Below are 27,159 nucleotides of genomic sequence, written 5' to 3' on the forward strand. Positions count from 1 at the left end.
ATACACTGTAGAAAATAAAAGTGATAAACTGACTTTCATTAAAATTAAATACTTCTGCTCCTAGGAAACAACATTAAGAAAGTGAAAAGTAAAGTTACAGACTGGGATATTGGCAATGCATATATCTAAGGATTCTTATTCACAATATAAAATGTACTGTTACAATAAAAAGACACAAAGCAATTAAAATGTAGGCAAAAAATTTTGATAACACTTCACAAAAGAAGATATACAAATGGCCAACAAGTGCATGAATAACAAGTGTTCCACATCATTAATCAAAAGTAAAATGTAAATATAAACCTCAATCAGATATATCTATAGAGCATGAAAATAGCTAAAATTAAGAAGGCTGATAATACCAAGTGTTTCTAGGGTTAGGAAGCAACTGGCCCTCTCATACATCGTTGGTGAGATTGTAAAATGTTACACTCAGGAAAATAGTGTGGCATTCTCTTACAAAGTTAAATAGTTTCCACATGATCCAGCAATAACTCTGTTAGGTATTTATCCAAGAAAAAAGTATGTTCATATAAAGGCTTATACATGAATGCTCATAACAGCTTTTTTCATAATCTAAAATAGAAAAAAAAAAAAAAAAAAAGCCTCCAAACAAGTGAATGGGTAAACAAAACATAGCATATCCATACAATGGATGCATATACAAATAAAGCTCAAAAAATTATGAGTAAAAACAGTCTAGATGCAAGACTGTATACGATTAATAGATGATTTTATTTATATGGAATTCTAGCAAAGGTAAAAATGATCCATGTTAGAATGCATAAAGGTTGCCTGGAGCTGAAGGTAAAGGGGACTGACTGCAAGTGGGCCTGAGAAACCTCCATGGTGAAGTAGAAATGTTCTCTATCCCGACTGTGATGCACTCAGGTGCATACATTTTATTGCATATAAATTGAACCCCAAAGAGATAACGAAAGAATCCCAATCAACAAATTCTACGGACATTCGGCAAATGCAGAAAGTAAAACACACTATGCACATAAAAGCATAAACATAAACACATGTATTCCAGAAGGAGTGTAAAATATTAGCACAATTGTGAACATGAGAAATTGCGTAGCTACTTTAGATATTAAGCTGCTGATGTGACAACATGTGTGTTACTGAGTTCGCCTAAGCTGATTTGGTGGTGTAGGTTTGGGTTTTGGGATTTTGATGACCAATCTGCTATGTTCTAAAGCAGGGCTTACTCCTTATTTTACTAGGACATAGGACACTTCTTCAAGCATCTTCATTAAACAAGAATGTATTATGTACTGTCTTAGTTATTCAGTAGGAAACAGTGTTCAGATACCATCTGATTTTTATCCTCTAAATCTTAGGTAGGTGGGGCTTCCCAGACGGCTCTAGTGGTAAAGAACCCAGTTACCAATGTAGGAGACATGAGAATCACAGGTTTGATCCCTGAGTTGGGAGGATCCGCTGGAGAAGGGCATGGCAACCCACTCCAGTACTCTTGCCTGGAGAAACTCACTGAAAGAGGAGTCTGGATGGCTACAGTCCATGAGGTCACAAAGGATCGGACATGACTGAAGCAACTTAGCACGCATGCATAGGTTGGTGGAAGACAAGTACATAAATGATTCTAGTTCAGTAAAAGTGTGGAACTTTCCATGACAGAGTAAAAACCACACAGCTTAATTTTAGAAAGACAAAACTTCACAAGAGAGATGACCACTTTAGCTCAGTCTTAATGGGTCACACTGAATATGCAAATATTTAATTTGCAGGGAGGTCTGGGAAGGCATTCAAGAAAGAAGGTGCTCCATGACAAAAGCTACCAAGGTGAGAAATATTTAGGCAGGTAATTTCTTAGCTGGAAGCTGGGATGCTTAAAGGGGGATATAAAACTGGAATCTACGCTGGAGTTTCAATTCATCCCATAACTGGCTTGGAACTTCTGACGGCTTTTTTAAAAAGGCAGTTAGTGACAAGTGCAGAGCTGTAGAGTAGAAATATTAATCTGGTAGCATGTATAGAATGAATGAATGTGGAGTAAGACTAGAGGTAGCATATGCAAGCGTGTACACTCAGTCGTGTCTGACTCTTTTGCAACCCCGTGGGTGGTAGCCCGCCAGGCTCCTCTTTCCATGGGATTTCCGAGGCAAGAATACTGGAGTGGGTTGCCATTCCCTTCTCCAGGGAATCTTCCTGACCCAGGGATTGAACCGTGCCTCTGACTAGAGGTAGAGACAGCCATTAAGAGCCATTTCAACGGCTCAGGTGGGACAACTGAACCAGGACAGTAGCAAGGCGGATCTCAATAAGAAAGCAGAATTGAGATATTGTGAAGGTAGAAACACTGGGATAAATTGTACATGGGTGATGAGGAAGAGGAAGCATAGTCCCACAATGCCAAGGCTGGGTACCCATCAGGGGTTCAACTGGTGCTTCCCCCTCCAGCTGTTAATCTCATGACACAGCACCATGACTGCCAGAGCCCACCGACGTGTCTGCCCATCGGGAGGGCCACAGCAGAGCCACACACAGTGGCTGGAGATGCTGACGTGGTACTCGTTGCACCCAAACACCAAAACAACACCCATGGTTTACCAGGTGGAGAAAGCAAGAGGACAGCCTTCAAAAACCCTGATTTGGAATTGTGGCTCACCCATGAATTTGGCATATGAACTTAGGTGAGTGACTCTTATTACTGAGCTTTTGAATCCCCATCAGTAAAAGAGAGACAAACACCTCTATCTGTGCTTATCACTCATGTTTTTCTGCAAGATCCACAAAGCATTTTGGAAACGGAAAAGCCCTGTGTGAAGAGGAATTACTAATATTACAGTCACTGTCCTCTACAAGCAATCTCCTCCATCTTCAGCTTTATACAGATCCAAGTATTACTAGCATCTGACCCAAAACCTGTATCTGTATCCATCCCTCTCCATATCCTATCTCTTCTTTGTTTCTCTGATCCTGGAATTGCGTGATATTTAGTAAGAGGATTTACCCTAAACCTTTCTCCCAAATGCCACCAATTCTCTGCCGGACACCCGATCTATACCACCTTCTCTTTTCCACAATTAAAGGAAATTTAAATATTTTGATATTATTTGAATATTTGAAATGCTACTATATTCTCAGATATTTTCTTAATCTCAACAATTCCCAGGTCTTGGGGGCCTGTCAACACTGACCCCAGCAGTTCATTACCTTCACTCTCCTCTGAAACATTAAATATCTCCCAGTTTCAAACACTAAATGAACAGCAGTGATATGTTCTGACTCTGAATAAACCAACACAAAACTTTGTGTTGGATTTATCAAAATGTGGTTTGTTGATCTCCAAGTTCTCCCCATCTTGAAAGGTTTTCCAAGGAAATTTTACCAGATGATTTTAGAATGTAACCTAACTCCCACACCAGGTGGGCCTCCACAGCTTTCCCAAGATGCATAGTACCAGCACTCTTCATATTATGGAGTAAATGCTGAGCGCCAAAGAACTGATGTTTTCAAACTATGGTGCTGGAGAAGACTCCTGAAAGTTCCTTGGACAGGAAGGAGACCAAACCAATCAATCCTAAAGGAAATCAACTCTGAATATTCTCTGGAAGGAGTGATGCTAAAGCTGAAGTTCCAATACTTTGGCCACCTGACGTGAAGAGCTGACTCACTGGAAAAGACCCTGATGCTGGGAAAGACTGAGGGCAAGAGAAGAAGTGGGTGACAGAGGATGAGATGGTTGGATGGCATCATCGACTCAATGGACATGAGTTGAGCAAACCCTGGGAAATAGTGAATGCCTGTTGCAGTTTATGGGGTTGCAAAGAGTTGGGACACAACTGAGCAACTGAACGACAATAACTTCTGTCTCTTCACCAGAGCCAAGGCGGTCATAGATTAGGTTTATGACAAGGAAGTGGAACCTCGAGGTCCTTACTCTGGGGCTTTCAAAAGCTGACTCACCTCACATGAAAATTAGAGAAAATACGCATCCCATCTCACAGGAATGTGAAGCTAACACACAGGGAAAAGTTCTGTGAACAACACAGCAACTCACAGATATAAGCTTTTATAAAATGGCAAAGAGAAGAGATTCCACTGTGACTTTAAGAGGATTTCCAGCAAGAAGGGAACATTTCTCTCTTAAACAACTAAAAAAACTAGCTTATAACAATATTTTTCAAGGAACTCAGCTCAGATGGTCCAGGAAACACATTATGGTCTACTGTAGCATGCAAATTCATTGCTCAGCACATTATGGAAACACAAATATAATCACGATCCCCTAAGCCTTGCAGGTTCTGATTTGGGCTTCTCCTTCCTTTCCTCATTCTTTTTTTCCTTTCTTTTTCTTTTCCTTTTCTTTCCTATTTTCTCCTTCCTTTCTTCTACCTCCTCTTTTGTATTATACCACGGCATGGAGAAATTAAAGCAGCTTTTCTCAAACATAAAGGAGATTCATTTCTTTCATTTTTAAAAACCTTTTTCCTTAATGGGTTAAATGCCAAATCCCTAAGAACTTCTTGAGGTAACAAAAGATAATTGTTTAAGCCACAGAGGTATATTTTCCATCGGTGCCTAAAAAAGTTGGAAATAAAGCCAGTGTAAAAGCTGAATCCAAGTCCTCACTTGGCAATTATTCAGCCCTTGGAAATTTCCAGGCCCTTTGCAATCATTAATTAATTACTGAAGATGACATTCCACTTTACTGAGGCTGAGAGCGTGACATAAAAAGGTCTAGAGGCTTTCCTAAAGCTGAAAGAAGAATGTCAAGGGAGGAACTAGGATTAGAATTAGGAGCTCGTTTCTCAAGCCAAGAGTCACATTGCTTAGCCAAGCCAAGTCACTATTTGAGACAATAGGGTCCTCTGTGAACAGGTGCAGTTGAATACAGTAGTGTTCTGCTCAAAGACCAACTGTGAAAGAGACCACCCCTTCATCCATCAATGCCCCCCAACACACCCCAGACAACCACTCTCCTTAATAATCACTGCAAAAAGTACATGATTTGATTTTCATTTTTAAAATGTATAGTATGATGTTAAAACACATGACACTGTTGAAAAATAAATATTTCAGATTTTTTTTTTAATGACAAGAAATCTATTGATATCCAGGATCTTCAATATTGGAATAGATCACCCTGAATAATTATCTTATTCCAATAAGGAAAATAAAGTTTCAGGCTTTCTGCAGAGTGGTTAATAGAAATTCATTCTGTCATCTCAAGTAAGTTGATGAAGACAGGACCAAATATTAGTGATATGTCTGGACCTAATAGTTTAGATCCAGGTCTTGCAGTGGGTGAGGATTCTTTTTCCTATTCCACTGGATTGGTTCCAGATTGCCCAGAGACATGGTGGGAAAACAGGAAACTTGAATTTGGGTTCAGTAGTTCTCACCAGGTCATTCTCTCCACCTAGACATACTTTTGCTCTGTCTCATGTCTGTTTCCCCAGTTTGGGTAATAGGATCATTAAACAACTCAGGCCTGAGTCCCCTGCCCTTATGATGATCACCCAGTAATCCTATTACCGTCAGGGTGTTTCAGACAGGGCAAAACTGCATAGCTACTTGAACTTAAACAGTGAAGGCCACTGTCTCAACCTAAACTTTCAATCTTCTATAGGAGAATTTGTTGCGGTTGTCCCAAAGTGAGGTAAAGCTGAATAACCCCATTTTTTTCTCAACAGGTCACTTCAGGGCCAGGAGGGATGAAAACAAATATACTGCAATGTTAACAAAGGGCAAGGCTGCCCAGGTTGGCTATTTTGGGCAATATTAAAAAAAAAATAAATAAAACAGAAAACCCTGAATAACATTTCTTTTCATAAAGAGATTTTTTCAAAAGAAAGTCTGTCCAAGAGTAATGTCTCAAAAACACTTAACATTTTTTGCCTGGAGTCTTTATGTTGGAAAATGATCATGGCTGGTTCACTTCTATGTAATGGGCATTTGTAAGATAGATAGATACCTCTAGCTATCCTCAGGCCTCACCTGCTAGGAAGGGTTCCTTACCCCTAAGGAACCTAAAATCCACCTGCACCAGAGCTGATGCTTTCATGTGAGAACAGTGATTGAATAAACTCCCTGGAAGAGTGAGGACTACTAATTTTTGTTATAATATTGAAAATGCAAATGGATATGTCTTGTAATTGACGATCTCAAATGTGTAAAGGGTTAAATATATATAATACAAACTTCCATCCACCCAGGTTACCAATGAACTTCTATTTAATCCAGGCTTCTCCAATTTCTGATTTCTCATGGTTCTGACTAAAGGGAAGGGAAAGCTTGGTTTTAACACAATGGCTGGAAACTAGATTTGTTTCTCCATCTCACTCCTTCCAAGTAACTCTCCTTGGTTCCTCTTTTCAAGGTGAGAGGAAACATGATCATGTTGGTTCCAGCAGTCAAGAAAAACCCAAGCTGTAGGTGAGTAGGTGTGTATAGTATTGTATGTTGCCTATTCATAAGAAGTTCATAACTAAACATGTTGACGTAAAACTAATACAAGCTTGAAATTAAATCAAACAATAAATAAGAGAACTGTCATAAAGAAATTTTTTTAAGTTGCCTAATAGAATTAAAGGTTGGAGAGTAATATTTTTTCCTGGAGGATCACTGATGTAGATAAACAAGGGCCACTGTACTCCAGCCCCCTCCCAAAGAAAATTAGATAAGGTATCTGTATTACCTTAGCCTCAGCTGTCTCCTGGGCCCTTATCCACTTGTTCTTCCCTAGCAGTCACTGTGGCACCAACTTTGCCTGGGTTGTGACCACCTTCACAAGAGCCCAATCTGACAGCAGTTCATCTTGGGTTGCCCTGAGCACCTCTCACCTCCACACCTAGGGATTCCCTACCCCTGCTAAGACATCAGATGCTTCAGATCTATTTAGTGACCAAGTAAATGCAACATCTAAGTGTGAGGAAGTCTCTAACCCACGGTAGAAGGCTTTGATCAACAGGAAACAAGAGTGGGAAAATAAATTATTTTTCCTTCTTTCCCATGGAAGAGATTATCCTGAGCTGCTATGGTTCATATGGTCTTTTGGAAGCTGGTCCTTCAAAACTGAACAATTAGTTGTACTTGATACTTAACAGATTTCATATTGATAACACTTTCCCATATTTCCAAGTAGGATCTCCCCATTTTCTTGCCTCTATCCAAGTACTTCCTTCAGACTGTACTTTTTAATGAAATAAAAGTAGCACATATATTAACACTTTTGCCTTAGGATCTGCTTTCTGGGGAAGGCAGGCCAAGATAGGTACCCTTTTATTCCCACCACTATGTTAATAAGTTTCCTACCTTTGGTTGCAGTGGTGGTACACAGGGCGCTGGAACAGGATCTGTGATATAGGTCTTCTTGGGACCAGCAACTGGATACATCCCAGCAGGGTTCTGGTTCCCAGGGCCAGAAGGAGTATACCCTTGTTCCCGTTTCCAGGTATTTGGATGGCCTTGTTGACCATAGGAAGGATCAGAGTCATTTTTGCCCCCATAGCCAGGCCCCACTGTGCAATAGGGTTCATAATAGCGTCCTTGGTTGGGAGCATACCCATACCCAGGCTCAGGCTGAAGTCCTGGTGGTGGAACATATGCATAATCCATGCCTCCCCGTGTAGAAGGAGGTGGACCTTGGCCAGACATAGGAACTGGTTGAGTGTTATAACCTTGGGCCCCTGGCCCTGAACCATAAAATTGTCCTGGTGAAGGAGCAGCCATGTAATGGGAGCTGGGCTGGGCTGACTTCACCTGCACATTGAAGGTAGGTCTTGAAGGGGTGGATGCTGTAGTGTAAGAAGCTGGGACAGGCTGAGGCTGGGGTTTTAGTGTTCCAATTGGTGCCACAGGGATTGGTCCAGCCTGGGGTGCAGGCTGTGGCTTCATTGTAGACTTCTTAGTTGCTGTCAGAGGGGGTTGGTTTGGTATGACCATTCTCTTATGTCCTGTGACAGGGGTGGAGACTGGAGGAGAAGCTGTTGAACTAGTAGTACCCTAAAGCAGGAGAGAGAAAAGGAAAAAAAAAAGACAAATATTACTGCTAATGTAAAATAAATATACATAAACAAATATTAATAAATGTTATTATATTTTTGTATTAACTCTGCAAAACAAAAAGAAGGCATGGCTCCTGCCATCTAAGAGTTCACAGACTAACACAAAAATCAACTGTGCTTCTGTGCAATGAACAATCCAGAAAAGAAACTAAGGAAACAATTCCACTTATAATAACATCAGAAAGAAAGAAAAAAAAACTTAACCAAAGAGGTGAAAGAATTACACACTGAAAAGTACAAAATACTGCTGATAAATTAAAGAAGACACAACTCAATGGAAAGACACGCAATCTTCATGGATTGAAAGATAATATTGTAAATACGTTAATACTATCCATAGGAATCTACAGATTTAATGTAATCCCTGTAAAAATTCCGACTGAACTTTTCTGAAAAATGGAATCTCAAGAGACTGAATAGCCAAAACAACCTTAAAAGAAGATTGAAGTTCCCACATGCAATTTCAAAATTACAAAATTATAATAAGCAAACAATGTTCTCCTGGCATAAAGACAAACATAGACCAATGAGATAGAGCAGATAACCTAGAAATGAACCCTTACATACACGGTCACTTGATTTTTGACTTGGGTGCCAAGATCATTTGATGGGGAAAGGATAGTTTTTATAATAAGTGGTGCTGGGAATACCAGGCATCAACATGCAAAAGAATGAAGCTGGACCCTTACTTTACACCACATACAAAGAATACCCCCAAATCAAAATGTAAGACAGAAAGCTCTTTTTTAAAAAATAGAGGAAAAAAAAATTATGACAGTGGACTTGGTAATGACTTTTTAAAATATATACTGAAATATCAGAGCCAAGACAAAATAAATTGAACAATGTGATCTCAAACAAACTGCCCAAAGACTTGATCACCATAAAGTGCAATACTAGAAAAAGAGAGGGGAAGGGCTAAACAGAGGGAACGAAAGTAAAAATGAGAAGCATTGAGAGGAATAAACATACACCCCTGGCACAATCAAAGAAATACTAAGTTTAGGATCAAAGATTCCTGTTAACAGTGATTTACTAAAGATAACACAAAAGCAGCCTTCTCTGCCCTTATGTCTTCTATTTCTATTGCATTCATTTGTTCAATTCAAAAATACTTGCTGAATATCCTAAAAAGGACCCAAGAGCACAAAGATTAAGAGACCTTTTGCTTAACTGTGAGATGTCTTGGTTAGTCTGGGAATAAGTAAAGGCTGGAAATTCAAACATTCATCCTGAGGCACTGATCTATTAGGGATCTGTAAACATGCCAGTAACAATGTTTTAATTTTGCTCTTCCCTACTATGATTAGATTTGTTAATACAAGAAATGAATAACTACACCCTATTTTGGTTGTTCATTAATTTCCAAATAAATTCCAATATGTATAACAAAAAACAATATAAGACCATATTATTCTAGTGTCATTTACTCACACCAAGCCATTAGAGAGATATACATGGCAGGGGTGCAGGTGCTGCTAACTGCTTTCTCATACACACTCCCCTTCTTCATTACTCAAAAGATTTCAGTTTTATTAAGAGCAGCAATATGCTCACACTTCCCTAGATTACTTTGCATGCAGGAGTTGCCATATGATGCAGCTCAGGCCAATGAGATGTATGCAAAGCATTTCTGGAAAAACTAGAGCTCTCCTGACATAGCATCATCCCTTCCTAGTGTTCCCCTTTCCTCCTTCCCTCCTGGGATGTGGCTGTGGGGCTGGACATGGTACAGTTATCCTATTCTCGCCATAATATCCAAGTAGATCTGTTTAGATATATGGCTTTTTGAGGATAGCTTTATGGTGATCTCAGCCAGAGATAAACATTAAAACAATCCCAGGGACATGTAATTACGTATAGTGGTTCTCAGCTGGAGAGGGAGTCACCTAGGGACCAGGGAGAGATTAGAAATGTGTGGCAATGCCTTTTATTGTCACAGTGACTAGGGGATGCTATTTTCATTGAGCAGGTAGAAGGTGAAAACACATCAGTGTTAAACCAAAGAGGACAACAGTGCCCCTGTCGACAGATACTAAAACCTCTTGAGTGTGTATGCCCAGCATCATATACGAAATGAGTCGCCAGTCCAGGTTCGATGCACGATACTGGATGCTTGGGGCTGGCGCACTGGGACGACCCAGAGGGATGGTATGGGGAGGGAGGAGGGAGGAGGGTTCAGGATGGGGAACACATGTATACCTGTGGTGGATTCACTTTGATATATGGCAAAACCAATACATTATTGTTAAGTTATAGAACAGTCTTATGGACTCTGTGGGAGAGGGAGAGGGTGGGAAGATTTGGGAGAATGGCATTGAAACATGTAAAATATCATGTATGAAACGAGATGCCAGTCCAGATTCGATGCACGATACTGGATACTTGGGGCTAGTGCACTGGGACGACCCAGAGGGATGGTATGGGGAGGGAGGAGGGAGGAAGGTACAGGATGGGGAACACATGTATACCTGTGGTGGATTCATTTTGATATTTGGCAAAACTAATACAATTATGTAAAGTTTAAAAATAAAATTTTTAAAAAATTAATAAAAAAATAAATAAAATTTAAAAAAAGGGAAAAAAATAAAATAAATAAATAAAAAATAAAATAAAAAACTCTTGAGTCACATTTCTTCCAGCAACCTGATTGTGATGTCCCTAGCTATCAACCGTGGAGGGTCACTGGTCCTTTCGAGGATCTGTCTTTTACAACACACTCTTCTCCTATTCACAATCAACTGCTCCCCTGCACGTTGGTCCTCTTAAATGTACAGGAAGACAGTTCTGACTCTGCTAGCCCCAGATTATCATTTCATCCCTAATGGCTTCTCTATACCCCAATAGACCTATATACACAGGACATTTATAAATCAGTTCCTTGGAAGGGGCTGGTTTCTGTGTGCTATCATTTTTATTGGGTTCAGACTGTGACAGCTATCTTTTCCTATCATTAGTGATTTGTCTCAGTTGTAGTTTCCCAGGGATTTTGTAATTTTAGATTTAGTTTTCTGTTAAGTTATAAGAAACTGTTGAATAGAGTTATCTTTTTTCCCCCTTTTTAGATAGCCTCTCATAGGGCCAACTTGCCATTTCCTTTTGTAATTTAAGTAACGTGAAAGTTCTTGTCTTGGTGGAGTAGCATTTCCCTCTCTAGGAAGGTCCTCCCAATAGTACCCAATAGAAGATGTTATTTCCACATTAAGCAATTTGTTAAAATACATATCATGAAAAAACAGGCTTCCCTGGTGGCTCAGAGGTTAAAGAGTCTGCTTGCAATGAGGGAGACCCGGGTTCGATCCCTGGATTCGATCCCTGGGTTGGGAAGATCCCCTGGAGAAGGAAATGGCAACCCACTCCAGTATTCTTGCCTGGAGAATCCCATGGACAGAGGAGCCTTGTAGGCTACAGTCCACGGGGTGGCAAAGAGTCGGACACGACTGAGCGACTTCACTTTCACTTTGTTTCATGAAAAAACTCCAAGATAAATACTCAGTAAGATCCTGATATTCTGAAGAAGAGAGTACAGAAGATTCAGTTTGAACCTAAAAACATATAAAGTTAGATTTTTTTAGTCAACCATGTCAATCTTAAAAAAATGTCTGCATGAATGGAATTGAATATAAGAACGAATAAAGCTTTTCTTTTCTTTGATGACTCAAGATCAGCAGAAACCCAGAGTTCCTATTTTAAACACTTTACAAACCCAACTATAAATGGAGACAGTGACAGAGCAACTGGGTTAACGGCAGGCATACTCTACACCGCAGCTGGAAAGGAGTCTGCCCCCAAACAGTCACATACTTTGAAGATGAAAACCAGTCATATTTATAAAGTAAACAACAAAGAATTAATCCTAATCCTTAGAAGCAACTTTTTTCAACCAATTTCTCTTTTTCTTTCTTGGTGAACATGCACACATGTGCACACACACACACTGGCTTAAAGATTCCTAACGTCTTTGAAGGAAGGCATCAGGGCGCAATTTCAGGAGCCACTGCATTCTTCTAGGAAACAGCTCACTAGATGAGAAGGATTCTCAAAACTATATTATAAATTCTGCTGTGTATGTGCCGGCATGTTTCTGAGTGTTTTCTATCTCATAGTTACGTGTGTGAAAATAGCACATTTAGCTATAATTTTTTTTCATTTGCAATTTAAAATTCTTTACCTCATTGGAGGTGGAAGGGGGTAAAGAACAGGAATCATTTTAAAGCATATTTATTTATGTTCTTCATGGTAAAAGAGAGCTATGGCAACACTTTCCTGGCCCACATATTCAATTAAATACATAGCGAATCTTTTCTACTTACTGGATTAGACATTTCCAAATATTTATTTTTGGCATTTCATTTCTTTTTCTTTTTTTGCAGGAATTCTTGAAGTTTTATCATGATTTAACATTTTAATTTTGAAAATCATGCACATTTTAAAGATGACACACACACACACATATACACATACATATATATTTTTTCCCTGAGACTCGAATCTCTGTAGCAGTCTTTTAATATGGTTGTTTGTCGATCAATCATTCTCTAGGCTTCTTCAACATGGAAAGCTTGACAGGCTAATGGAAGGAGAGTAGTATTCCAGGATGAAGAGGGCATGTCTACCTGTCCCCCAGGAGTTTGCAGTCTTGAGGAAGGACTGATAAATAATCAACAACTGTTGAATGGATGTCTCCACTACCAGAAAGAACTGGCTGTGGCCAAGAAACAAGAACAGACAAGGGGCTATAAGTGCACATCTCGTGCCCACTTTGGGAGCAAGCCCTCAACTTCCTTTATGCCCAAAGTGGAATAACAACTAACATTCCTCTACCCTTCTCACCCATGACCCACCCATTCCCTAAACACACCCCCGCATGTGTACATGTGCACACACGCTTCCAATCTAATCTACTACCATGTCTTCTACATAGTTCAGTTCAGTTCAGTTCAGTTGCTCAGTCATGTCTGACTCTTTGCGACCCAAGCATTGCAGCATGCCAGGCCTCCCTGTCCATCACCAACCCTGGGAGCTCATTCAACTCACGTCCATCGTATCGGTGATGCCATCTAGCCATCTTATCCTCTGTTATCCCCTTCTGCTCCTGCCCCCAATCCCTCCCAGAATCAAGGTCTTTTCCCATTAGTCAACTCTTCGCATGAGGTGGCCAAAGTATTGGAGTTTCAGCTTTAGCATCATTCCTTCCAAAGAACACCCAGGGCTGATCTCCTTTAGGATACACTGGTTGGATCTCCTTGCAGTCCAAGGGACTCTCAAGAGTCTTCTCCAACACCACAGTTCAAAAGCATCAATTCTTCGGCACTCAGCTTTCTTCATAGTCCAACTTTCAGATCCATACATGACTACTGGAAAAACCATAGCCTAGACTAGACAGACCTTTGTTGGCAAAGTAATGTCTCTGCTTTTGAATATGCTATCTAGGTTGGTCATAACTTTCCTTCCAAAGAGTAAGCGTCTTTTAATTTCATGGCTGCAATCATCATCCGCAGTGATCCTGTAGGCCAGAAAAATAAAGTCTGACACTGTTTCCACTGTTTCCCCATCTATTTGCCATGAAGTGATGGGACCAGATGCCATGATCTTTGTTTTCTGAATGTTGAGCTTTAAGCCAACTTTTTCACTCTCCTCTTCCACTTTCATCAAGAGGCTTTTTATCTCTTCTTCACTTTCTGCCATAAGGATGGTGTCATCTACATATCTGAGGTTATTGATATTTCTCACGGCAATCTTGATTCCAGCTTGTGCTTCTTCCAGCCCAGCGTTTCTCATGATGTACTCTGCATAGAAGTTAATAAGCAGGGGGACAATATACAGCCTTGATGGACTCCTTTTCCTATTTGGAACCAGTCTGTTGTTCCATGTCCAGTTCTAACTGTTGCTTCCTGACCTGCATATAGGTTTCTCAAGAGGCAGGTCAGGTGGTCTGGTATTTCCATCTCTTTCAGAATTTTCCACAGTTTATTGTGATCCATATATTCAAGGCTTTGGCATAGTCAATAAAGCAGAAACAGATGTTTTTCTGGAACTCTCTTGCTTTTTCGATGATCCAGTGGATGTTGGCAATTTGATCTCTGGATCCTCTGCCTTTTCTAAAACCAGCTTGAACATCTGGAAGTTCACAGTTCATGTACTGCTGAAGCCTGGCTTTGAGAATTTTGAGTATTACTTTACTAGTGTGTGAGATGAGTGCAATTGTGCGGTAGTTTGAGCATTCTTTGGCATTGCCTTCTTTGGGATTGGAATGAAAACTGACCTTTTCCAGTCCTGTGCCCCCTGCTAAGTTTTCCAAATTTGCTGGCATATTGAGTGCAGCACTTTCACAGCATCATCTTTCAGGATTTGAAATAGCTCAACTGGAATTCCATCACCTCCACTAGCTTTGTTTGTAGTGATGCTCTCTAAAGCTCACTTGACTTCACATTCCAGGATATCTGGCTCTAGGTGAATGATCACACCATTGTGATTATCTTGGTCATGAAGATCTTTTTTGTACAGTTCTTCTATGTATTCTTGCCACCTCTTCTTAATATCTTCTGCTTCTGTTAGGTCCATACCATTTCTGTCCTTTATCGAGCCCATCTTTGCATGAAATGTTCCTTTGGTATCTCTAATTTTCTTGAAGAGATCTCTAGTCTTTCCCGTTCTGTTGTTTTCCTCTATATCTTTGCAGTGATCGCTGAGGAAGGCTTTCTATCTCTTCTTGCTATTTTTTGGAACTCTGCATTGAGATGCTTATATCTTTCCTTTTCTCCTTTGCTTTTTGCTTCTCTTCTTTTCACAGCTATTTGTAAGGCCTCCCCAGAAAGCTATTTTGCTTTTTTGCACTTCTTTTCCATAGGGATGGTCTTGATCCCTGTTCTCCTGTACAGTGTCACGAACCTCAATCCATAGTTCATCAGGCACTCTATCTATCAGATCTAGTCCCTTAAATCTATTTCTCACTTCCACTGTATAATCATAAGGGATTTAATTTAGGTCATACCTGAATGGTCCAGTGGTTTTCCCTACTTTCTTCAATTTAAGTCTGAATTTGGCAATAAGGAGTTCATGATCTGAGCCACAGTCAGCTCCCGGTCTTGTTTTTGTTGACTGTATAGAGCTTCTCCATCTTTGGCTGCAAAGAATATAATCAATCTGATTTTGGTGTTGACCATCTGGTGATGTCCATGTGTAGTCTTCTCCTGTGTTGTTGGAAGAGGGTGTTTGCTATGACCTATGTATTCTCTTGGCAAAATTCTATTAGCCTTTGCCGTGCTTCATTCCGTATTCCAAGGCCAAATTTCCTGTTACTCCAGGTGTTTCTTGACTTCCTACTTTTGCATTCCAGTCCCCTATAATGAAAAGGATATCTTTTTTGGGTGTTACTTCTAAAAGACCTTGTAGGTCTTCATAGAATCATTCAACTTCAGCTTCTTCAGCATTACTGGCTGGGGCATAAACTTGGATTACTGTGATATTGAATGGTTTGCCTTGGCAACGAACAGAGATCATTTTGCCATTTTTGAGATTGCATCCAAGTACTGCATTTCAGACTCTTTTGTTGACCATGATGACTACTCCGTTTCTTCTAGGGGATTCCTGTCCATGGTAGTAGATATAATGGTCATCTGAGTTAAATTCACCCATTCCAGTCCATTTTAGTTCACTGATTCCTAGAATGTCAATGTTCACTCTTGCCATCTCCTGTTTGACCACTTCCAATTTGCCTTGATTTATGGACCTAATATTCCAGGTTTCTATGCAATATTGCTCTTTACAGCATTGGACCTTGCTTCTATCACCAGTCACATCCACAGCTGGGTATTGTTTTTGCTTTGGCTCCCTCCCTTCATTCTTTCTGGAGTTATTTCTCCACTGATCTCCAGTAGCATATTGGGCATCTACCGACCTGGGGAGTTTCTCTTTCAGTATCCTATCATTTTGCCTTTTCATACTGCTCATGGGGTTCTCAAGGCAAGAATACTGAAGTGGTTTGCCGTTCCCATCTCCAGTGGACCACATTCTGTCAGACCTCTCCACCATGACCCACCTGTCTTGGGTGGCCCCACAGGGCATGGCTTAGTTTCATTGAGTTAGACAAGGCTGTGGTCCGTGTGATTAGATTGACTAGTTTTCTGTGATTATGGTTTCAGTGTCTCTGCCCTCTGATGCCCTCTTGCAACACCTACCGTCTTCCTTGGGTTTCTCTTACCTTGGACGTGGGGTATCTCTTCACGCTGCTCCAGCAAAGCGCAGCGCTGCTCCTTACCTTGGACGAGGGGTACGTCTTCTACATAAGCCCTTAATATCTCTGGCATCCCTGTACTTTACCCTAGTCTCACTTTCTCTCTCCCAGTTCTGGCTTTCATCATCACTTTTCAGAGCTCCTTATAGTCATGACCTAATGTTATTTCTCTCCCATATCTCCTTGGTACTGTCACAGTGATATTACGTCTAATGTGAATACTTGATCCTGACTCATTTGCAAATGACTCTGCCTTGTGTTGAACTTTTTATTATTCTCTCTACCTTTTTAAATACACTTTATAAGGACTCTGCAATCTAGCCCTTGCCTTCCTGTCCAGCCACCTCCCTATTTCCACCATCACTCACAGTATACATCCAATATTAGGCTTATGTAGAGATAAGAATAGACCATACACTCATGTGTCTACTCATATCTGTTAGCCAGGACCTCCTTCTACCATCTATGACTTGTTCTTTATAACTCTCCACTATGTATCTCCTTTGTTGCTCAGACACAGCCATCTTCTGTTTGGCAGTTGCTACTAATTCTTCAGGAGAAGGCAATGGCATTCCACTCCAATGATGCCTCTTCTGTAATGTCTTTCCAGAAGTCTAGAGACCTTCATTCAACAGTTACTATGTATTCACCCCTGTACCATATTATAAACTGCTGGGGAACAGGGAGACATCCTAAAATACTATCCTCTTCCCAATAGCTCACAGAGATTAACATGTTGATGATATTCACAAAATGCTTAATAGAAAAATGAAAATCACCTAGAAGGATTTCTACAGTACTTTAGTCATAGCCACAATGGGCTTTGTATAGACCTCCATTAAAGCAATTACCTTACAGTGTTTTAATAACTGACTTGCTTTTTTCATAAGTTGGGAAGAAGTCAAACTGCAAGCTGAAAGTGAAAGTGTTAGTCGCTCAGTAGTGTCCGACTTTTTGTGACCCCATAAAAAATAGCCTGCCAGGCTTTTCTGTACATGGGATTCTCCAGGTAAGAATACTGGAGTGGCTTGCCATTCTCTTCTTCAGGGGATCTTCCTGACTCAAGGATTGAACCTGGGTCTCTCACATTCAGGCAGATTCTTTACCATCTGAGCCACCAGGGAAAAATCAAATTATCATGGTCATAGGTAGAAATTTGTCTTCTGTAATAGAAAGGGCAGTCAAGAACCACCATGTCTATTCAACAGTGGTAGCAAGGACCCAGCCTCTTTATAGCTTTCTGCCAGAAGTACTTTTCCAATATTTTTATAAAAGTGCTACTGACAACTTGAGTCAACATGTTGCCCAATGGCCCCTGAATAATGATCCTTTTTATCTGACACAGGACCTCTTCTCCTCTCTCTCTATTAAATCTCTCCAGAACTATGCCCACAACTTGAAATACCTTCTCTGTATGAACACTCTCCTGAATTTCTATCTGCAGAACCCATCTATACTTGAAATACCAGGTCCAAATATTCAACTGTCTATTTCATGCGTTTACTTGGATGTCTCAGACACTCTTCAGCCTCAAGATGTTAAAAACTGTTTCAGCATCTTCCTTCAATCTGCTTTTCATGCCTTTCATTTGGTTTTCTTGTCCATTCTGGTGTTTTTCAAATGAGAACACTAGAAGTCATTCTTGACCCTCTCCCTCACATCCCATTCAAGCATCAAATCCTGGTGATCTTATTCCTTAAAGAGGCAACATCTGCATTACACCATTTCCTCTATTGTAAGCCAACTCCAAGACACTACACCACCTCTCCACAAGGACTTATCCAACAGCACTCACTCTGGTCTCCCAGTGTCTATGCTTGTTCCCCTTTAATGAATCCTTCATTCTGTAGGAAGAGTTAAGTAAGAATGGTGGGATGTGCATGCTCAGTTATGTTCGTGTGACTTTATGGACTATGGCCCACCATAGTGCTGGAATGTGCTGGAATTTTCCAGGCAAGAATACTGGAGTGGGTTGCCATTTCCTTACTCCAGAGGACCTTCCTGACTCAGGGATCAGACTCTCATTTCTGGCATCTCCTTCATTGGCAGGCAGATTCTTAACCACTAGCGTCACCTGTAAGAGGGTATGGTGGTTTGGTGGTTTAGTCGCGTCCGACTGATTGCAACCCCATAGACTATAGCCTGCCAGGCTCCTCTGTCCATAGGATTCTCCAGGCAAGAACACTGGAATGGATTGACATTTCCTTCTCCAGGGGGATCTTTCCAACCCAGAAATCAAGCCCGGGTCTCCTGAATTGCAGGCAGATTCTTTACCAATTGAGCTATGAGAGAAGCCCGTAAGAGGGTATAGGAAGAGTGATTTCTCCCAAATGCATATCTAATCACATTACTTTCCTGCTGAAAAGTCTTCAGTGCTTTAGTGGAGTGATTGGGACCCAGTCTCTCTCTTCTGCCTCTCCTTGAGAGGTCAACGTCATGTCACTCTCTGACACTGACTTCCTTTCATAGTTGACGTGCCAGACTGTCTGCCATCTCATGGATTATATCTCTGTGCTTCCCCACCTCTCTCTGGATTCTATATTGAGCTAATTTCTAAGAACCCTTGAAGTCTCAGCCTGAGTGTCAGTTTCCTCAGTGAAACATTGCCCAAATCCTCTGGCACAATGAGCACTCTATCTCTCCTCTTCTGCACGTATCACGCTTGTGTACGTCTCTTTTCATAGGGTTAGAGACAGTCCCCTTTTTACTGCTGCTTTTCACTGTCTTTTTTCAAATAGCATATAATAGGCATTTAACAAATATTTGAATAAATGAATAATGGTCTCCCAAGAAAAATGCATTTCTCTTGTCAGATTGCAAAAAAAAAAAAAAAGGCAAAATATAAGGTATCTCATTTCATTACTTGACAATCAAGGAAGTCTCATATGTTTAATGCATGCTTAATTACAGTAACCTCATTAGTCTCTTCCTCCCTCTAAATAATTTAAGGACTTTACTCTTGGAATTTATTAATTACTACTATCTTTCAAAGAAGCATCTGAAGTGCTTATTTTCATTTTAATGGTCAGATTATATATGTAAGTTTTACTTGATACTCACTCAAATCCCCTACAGAAAGAGTCAAGTGGCAAATTTTAAATAACTGTACCATGAAAAGAAAGAAACTAAAACATTTAAAAATAATCTTTAACACACATTGAAAGGAAACATATTTTGAATTAACTATCAAATAACTATAATATCCCAATCCCATAAAATCTAAATAATCCAAAGTATCTATTCAACAAAAATTTACTGAAATTCTGCTATGTTAGGCACTGAGCTAGTTGCTAAAGCCACAAGAAGACAAAGGGAATCAAAGTTGCTGCACTAAATAATTCTTCATTCAAATTTTTTACAAAAATGTTTGTAGTGAGCAAAAATGACTTCTATTTGGAACGAAAACTTTCTAAGGTAACAGGGAAAATATATAAAAGCTAAAGTCTGACATATACACAGCAACATAAAACTCAAATCCCCTTCCTTAAATTTGGTTCTAGATATTATAAACACATGAAAATATGCTTAAGATGTTAAATGAAAATGTAAATGTTAAATGAAAAACACAGAATGTGAAATCAATCATATGTACAATACAACTGAGGCTACACAGAATGGTATTTCCATATGGGTGAGGACTAGACAAACTATGGAAAGAGTGATGGTTGATTTGTTAGAAGATAGGGTTACAAATATTTCAGCTTCAATTTTCTTTTCACAACAGTTGTGTAAAGTTATTTGAACAAAACCTAATGGCCATCTGTCACTTGGAACTATGTATTTCGTCCATATATCTTTGTGGCAGGAAAAACAAACTAAAATACCAACTGGTATTTTTTAAAAGATATAATAATAGTAAACACTTATAAAGCATTTACTTTGCGTAAACATTTTGTATCCAATGCAGTTTATACTTACTCCTCACAGGTACCCTTGAGACAGAATCTATTACTTATCCTTAGTTTCCAGATGAAGATACTGAAGCATATGTATCTTTAACATGTATTTATGCAAGGTTAACGGCTAGCAAATGGCAGACCTAGGATTCAACCCAGGCAGCCTAGTTCTGTTCTGTAGTTTGAAGTTTTAAAAACCATTCTACCTCTCTTCCCCAATGACTCATGGGGTAAAGAATCCACCTGCCATGCAGAAGACATAAGTGACGTGGATTCGAACCCTGGGTCAGGAAGATCCCCTGCAGAAGGAAACGGCAACCGACTCTAATATTCTTGCCTGGAAAATCCTATGGAGAAGGCTGGCGGCCTACAGTTCGAAGGGTTGCAAAGGGTTGGACACAACTGAGCAACTAAACACTACTATCATTCTTGGGTAAAGAAAAAGTAAAATAAACCACATATGAGAAATTCACATAAACAAACATAGAGGCCTTCTCAGTCTATGTGGGTTCAGAAAAATATTTCTGTGTAGAAGAAAACTAATGAAGTAAATGGTGCAACAGACAGCAAGTGATACTTAGCACTGTTATCTGGGAAACAACTGAGGGACATGAGCTGTGTAAAATAAGAGCCCGTGGTGCAAGGCAGCTGCTGTGCTGTGCTGCGCTGTGTCAGTTGATTACTGCTGTGTGGAAAATGGATCAGAGTTCCTCTTCTGACTTTAAAGCTATGCTCATTTTTTTGGGGGGGGGGCAAACACGAGGAAGCCAAATGAAGGATTTTTACAGGCCAATTGTACTGCAGGAGGTGCATTTTCCAACTTCTATTCTCAGTTAAGGATACTGGCAGATAGAAATAGTGCCCTAGAGGATGATCAATTAAATTGAAGGGTCCTGCAGTAAAATTCAGGATCAAAAAATCCCAGCTTTGCCACTATTTAGAGCTGAGTGACACTGGAAAATTCACACTACTTCCCCAGATTGACTCTAGTTGAACAACAAACAAGATCTAGGAATACTGTCATTTTATCCTCCTTTCTAAATGACTAGTCTATCTTATTCTTCACATAAAAGTCGTTCTATAACAACCACCAAAAAAGGAGCTTCACTGCTTAAGACACAGACTTGAGGGGACTATGCTCATGTCTCTTTTCCTTCTAATACTATCCTTATACAAAAGAAGTCATAAGGACATTCAAAACTGAGTGATACCAAGAGTAAATTCTGAATGTTTGCAATGAGTTTTACTGGCCAAAAAGAGCTTGATCTTATCATTAAATTTCACACCAAGCAGGTACTTAATAAACCATGATGGGATAAATGAATGGACAGACCTGGTGTCTGAGTTTACATAGTGCAAGGAAAGAAAAAAAGAAACCCTAGCTTACCTATTTCAGTTATAATGCCATGCATCCTTTTTTTTTTCTTTTTGCTACTTTTTTTTTTGCTCAAGAAAAATTACTTACCACTTTTTCCAAGCCCTTAATATAGAAAATGACTTAATTTTGCATCTTGAGTCCCCTCACTGATTGTCTTCCATTATTCAGGGTTTAATACCCATGGTTGCATTCCTTGCTCATTCCAGTCATACACTTTTCATTTGATAGATGACCCCATGAGATAGAAAACAATCCAACAGACTAAGAGCACAATGTATGATATGCTTCTATATATCCAGAAGTACTTTTCAAGTCTAACTGCAAACAGAATCACTGAGTGCTCTAGAAACACAAAGTGTCTTTCTCTTAGAGCTTTTTAGATACAAATTATCTTAGACCTATTACTTGGGGAGTGAAATCTGGAAATTAAAAAGGGGAGGAAGAAATGATTTTCTGTTGAAACTGGAGTTGAGAACCACCTATTTAGGTTAAAGCAGAATAGGGAATTATACCTGGAGTTGGGGGCTATGTGTGATGGGAGGGCATTATCCCAACTGTCTTCAAAGGGCAATGTTCATATAATTCAGACTTAGGGACGAAGGTAATATTTGTTTCTGTAAACTTCTTGTGGGCAATTTGAGAGCTAATTTAGTGATATGTATCAGAAGTCCTAACAAAAGCCAAGCTTTCATTTTTAAGAATTTAACCAAAAGAAATAATCATAGATGGTTAAACCTTCATTTTCAAGATATGTTCTTGGCAATGTAATTTATAAAAATAACGTATTATGTGCAACTTAAATAATCAGTACTTGGGGACTGGTTAAATAAATGATGGAACATTCCTATAATTAAATATTGTGTTATTAAAATGTTTCAAAACATATCAATAATCCAGCAACTCCACTTCTGGATATCCTACCCTAAAGAACTCACAACAGGGAAGGACTCTTATCAAGTATCCATATACTCATGTTCATAGCAGAATTATTCATAATATCCAAAAATGTGAGAGCAACCAGTGTCCACTGACAGATGAATGAATAAACAAAATGCAGTATAAACATAAATGTTGTGATATTCAGCTTAAAACAAGAAAGAAATTCTGAAACATGCTAAAACAGGAATGAATCATGAAAACATTAGGCTAAGATGAAATAAGCCAGTTAAAGAGGATATATACAGTATGAATCCAATGATATACGATAAGTAATGAAATTCATGAAGACAAAGCAAACGGTGGTTAACAAGGAGGTGAGGGGAGAGGAGGCATGTCAAGTAATTATTTAACGAATGTGCATTTTCAGTCTGGGAAAGTAGAAAAGTTCTAAAGATGGATTATGATTGCACAACTGTGTGAATATACTTAACGCCACCTAAATGAATCCTTACAATGATTAAGGTGGTGAACTTTGTTATGTGTCTATTACTAGAGCAGAAAAACAAAAAATGATGGGAAAGAGGCAAGGAAAAAGAAAAGAAAAAAGAAAAAAAAGAAAAAGAAAGTTATTCATTTTAAAAACAGATTAGGGAACACTGTTTTATCAATATATACATCTATCTCTACCTCTCACATACACATAGACACACGCACACATAGCTAGAAGGATCTATTCCCAAAATGATAATAGCAGTTATTTTAAGGCGATGATTTTAGAGTATATACTTTTCTAACACAATCATATATTGTGAAAGATATAGATCTTCCTCTGATGTGTGTATATATTTACACATACATATACATAAAAATATAGATTTTGAATAATATGTATGAAATAAATAAATTATTTTAAAATTTAATACACATCAAAAATATTGTAGTATCCTAACTTCTGTGTGTGTGTTTGCACAGTAAAAAAGGAAGGGACGTAGTAAAAAATGTTAAATGATTTTAAAATACTTTTAAAAGGTTAAAATGGCATCAGCTGATGCAATTAACAGAAGCTTTTATTTTCATCTTTGTAAGTTTCTGTATTTTCTACATTAAAGAAAAAATTACCTCATGTGTGGTAACTGAAAACTGGTGAATGGTTAAAATGATCTCAAAGATTACTTTTGAAATTAAAATCACAGGATTTTAATCAGGTTCACTGAGTTCAAAACAGTGCTACCAATACAGGGACACTACTAATATAATTTTCATTCATTGATAGACTCTTAAACCACACACACACACACACACACACACACACACTGCCTGACAAGTCCTCCAAAGAGTTCTTGTCAGAGAGACATAAAGATGTCTTACTTCCATCATTGTATCAGCCCTTGTTAATTTCACAGTTTAATGCTTTGGCTCTGAGAACGTGTATTGACAGCTAGAGAGGGGCTATTCTTAATACCTTCAGGAGGCTGAAATTGCAAAAACAGTACACCATGGTTTTTACTCCAGATCAGCTTTTGTCTTTGAAACTTCTCCACTTAATTAATTCTCACGGAATTCTGAATGGGTATAAGATACTTTGAAGACAAACTGCTCCCTGGATATTGAAGACATGGATGCCAGTATGTCAACTTGTTTTCCCAGAAATAAAATTTAGGCAATTGGGAGCACCAAGATTCTGCCTGAAGTCTTCCTTTCTTAACCCCTAATTATTCAACAGAGAAGCAATGACCCAGGGGAGGCCCTGCACTCATTCATTCATAAAACTAACATATCATCATATGAACACCTAGAAATCCAGTATTTTAGGGAATTTTCCCCCCAATAACCATCAAATGAGATGGTATGTCATTAATATTGGACAGTCTCTGAGGCTTCAATTTATATAAATACCCAAAGAATACAGAACACTTAGTCCCTAGGATGCATGTGATTAGCGCTGGAAAAAACGGCATTGTGGTGAGGGTTAATTCAATCTGAGTGTGTTCTGTAATCTAGGGATGTGGCAAGACGACAGTCTACTTAAAAGTGACCTCGTAACACCGAATCATTGCCTCAAGGGCCTATGTGATTTTCTCCAGTCAGGCCAGGAGTTTACCATAAAGTGCCTGGTGTTGAACTAACAGGTCAAGAAATAATAAAACACAATCTCTGTGAGAATATGCTAGTGCGTGCTTAATTATATGACTGGTACAACTCGAAGTTGAAACCATTTCTCTGGTGGGTAAACTGGCAACGAAGAGCTATCAAAATGACAGTAACTTAACACTGATTGTATATTTAAAAATAAGTTATTAGGAGATGGTTGAGAAAATCACGGTGCATTGTTCTGATGGAATGTTATGCAGCTGGTAAGCAAGCGAACAGGTATTCAAAATAATGGTCTACAGTAAATTTTAAGGTTATAAGTATTTCAAATGATATAGGTATTTTTAAATGATGTCTTACTGATCACTAATACACTTTCTATGCTGCAAATAGAATATTCCTAAAATTTAAATTGATTGCCTTCTTTTACTAAATCTCCCAAAGGGTCTCATTGCTCTTAGGATGGAGTTCTTTTTTTTTTCCTGATAGAGCCATCACTTTGCTTCTTGATCTACTCTCTCAACTCCCTCCACCTGAAACTTGATGCTCCAGCCATTCTGCAGCTACCTGACTTGAATGCTTTCCAATCTGCCCCACCTCCCAACTCCTAACCAGTATTCATCCTTGAGGTTTCAAATGAATGACACTCTAGAAAGCCAGACCTGAGTATCCATGTCATGATAAGTGTCCAACAGTGGTATCCTTTTAAAACACTGTACTTTGCTTAATGATAGCACTTGTCCACGGTTTTCTCATTCCATCTTTTTTATTTTTTAATTAATTAATTACTTTCGGGGTGTGTACCCTGCACTGGGAGCACAGAGTCTTAACCACTGGACACCAGAGAAGTTCTTCAATTAACGTCTTTAATATTCTCTTCTCCTCTAAGCTTCACAAAGGCAAGGACTTTTTCTTGCTCAACATTATATGCTTCAGTTCACTTCAGTTCAGTTGCGAAGCCATCTCTGACTCTTTGTGATCCCATGGACTGCACCACATCAGGCCTCCGTGTTCATCACCAACTCTCAGAGTTTACTCAAACTCATGTCCGTTGAGTCGGTGATGCCATCCAACCATCTCATCCTCTGTCTTCCCCTTCTCCTCCCACCTTCAATCTTTCCCAGCATCAGGGTCTTTTCAAATGAGTCAGTTTTTCGCATTAGGTGGGCAAAGTATTGGAGTTTCAGCTTCAACATTAGTCCTTCCAATAAATATTCAAGACTGATTTCCTTTAGGATGACTGGTTGGATCTCCTTGCAGTCCAAGGGACTCTTTAGAGTCTTCTCCAAAACCACAGTTCAAAAGCATCAATTCTTCGGTGCTCAACTTTCTTTATACTCCAACTCTCACATCCATACATGACTACTGGAAAAATCACAGCTTTGACTAGATGGGCCTTTGGTGGCAAAGCAATGTCTCTGCTTTTTAATATGCTGTCCTGGTTGGTCATAACTTTTCTTCCAAGGAGCAAGCACCTTCTAATTTCATGGCTACAGTTACCATCTGCAGTGATTTTGGGGCCTCCAGAATTAAAGTCTCTTACTGTTTCCACTATTTCCCCATCTATTTGCCATGAAGTGATGGGACCAGATGCCATGATTTAGTTTTCTGAATGTTGAGCTTTAAGCCAACTTTTTCAATCTCATCTTTCACTTTCATCAAGAGGCTGTTTAGTTCTACATCACTTTCTGCCATAAGGGATATGCTTAGAGTCCAGCAAACACACTCCATATGTATTCAGTGAATGAAATCATTTTAAGAAAGCATTATTGACAAAATCTACAAAGAGATATTCAATGAAATAAAACAAGCATAGCAGTAGTTGGCTAAATGATCACCCCTCCACACTATTTTTGGAGAAGAAAATGGCAACCCACTCCAATGTTCTTCCCTGGAAAATCCCAGGGATGGTGGAGCCTGGTGGGCTGCCATCTATGGGGTCGCACAGAGTTGGACATGACTGAAGCAACTTAGCAAAAGCAGCAGCCAGACTATTTTACTTTCCCCATCAGCTTTGTGAAGCCAAACCTGTAATTATTTATCCAAGAAGTATTTAAGCATGATAGAGGGCTGTGTAATTCAATCTAATTTTTAAAAAGTATTCAGAAGAACTGTAGAAAAAATATCTTCATGACCAAGATAATCATGATGGTGTGATCACTCACCTAGAGCCAGATATCCTGGAATGTGAAGTCAAGTGGGCCTTAGAAAGCATCACTAAGAACAAAGCTAGTGGAGGTGATGGAATTCCAGTTGAGCTATTTCAAATCCTGAAAGATAATGCTGTGAAAGTGCTGCACTCAATATGCCAGCAAATTTGGAAAACTCAGCAGTGGCCACAGGACTGGAAAAGGTCAGTTTGCATTCCAGTCCCAAAGAAAGGCAATGCCAAAGAATGTTCAAACTACCGCACAACTGCACTCATCTCACACGTTAGTAAAGTAATGCTCAAAATTCTCAAAGCCAGGCTTCAGCAATACATGAACCGTGCACTTCCAGATGTTCAAGTTGGTTTTAGAAAAGGCAGAGGAACCAGAGATCAAATTGCCAACATCCGCTGGATCATCGAAAAAGCAAGAGAGTTCCAGAAAAACATCTATTTCTGCTTTATTGAGTATGCCAAAGCCTTGAATGTGTGGA

The 27,159-nt window shown here is 39.3% G+C and overlaps 1 protein-coding gene across 7 annotated transcripts in view; it reads right to left on the reverse strand.

Moving 5' to 3' along the window:
* LPP (LIM domain containing preferred translocation partner in lipoma) overlaps positions 1-27,159 on the reverse strand; it is a 745,809-nt gene that overhangs the window by 280,985 nt on the left and 437,665 nt on the right. For all 7 annotated transcript variants that reach the window (XM_027538411.1, XM_027538415.1, XM_027538413.1 and 4 more), the window contains one exon: positions 7,288-7,977. In XM_027538411.1, the coding sequence (XP_027394212.1) occupies positions 7,288-7,977 (690 nt within the window). The remainder of the gene's footprint in view (positions 1-7,287; positions 7,978-27,159) is intronic.

Source organism: Bos indicus x Bos taurus, chromosome 1 (assembly GCF_003369695.1).
Source record: "Bos indicus x Bos taurus breed Angus x Brahman F1 hybrid chromosome 1, Bos_hybrid_MaternalHap_v2.0, whole genome shotgun sequence".
Lineage (NCBI taxonomy): Eukaryota > Metazoa > Chordata > Mammalia > Artiodactyla > Bovidae > Bos > Bos indicus x Bos taurus.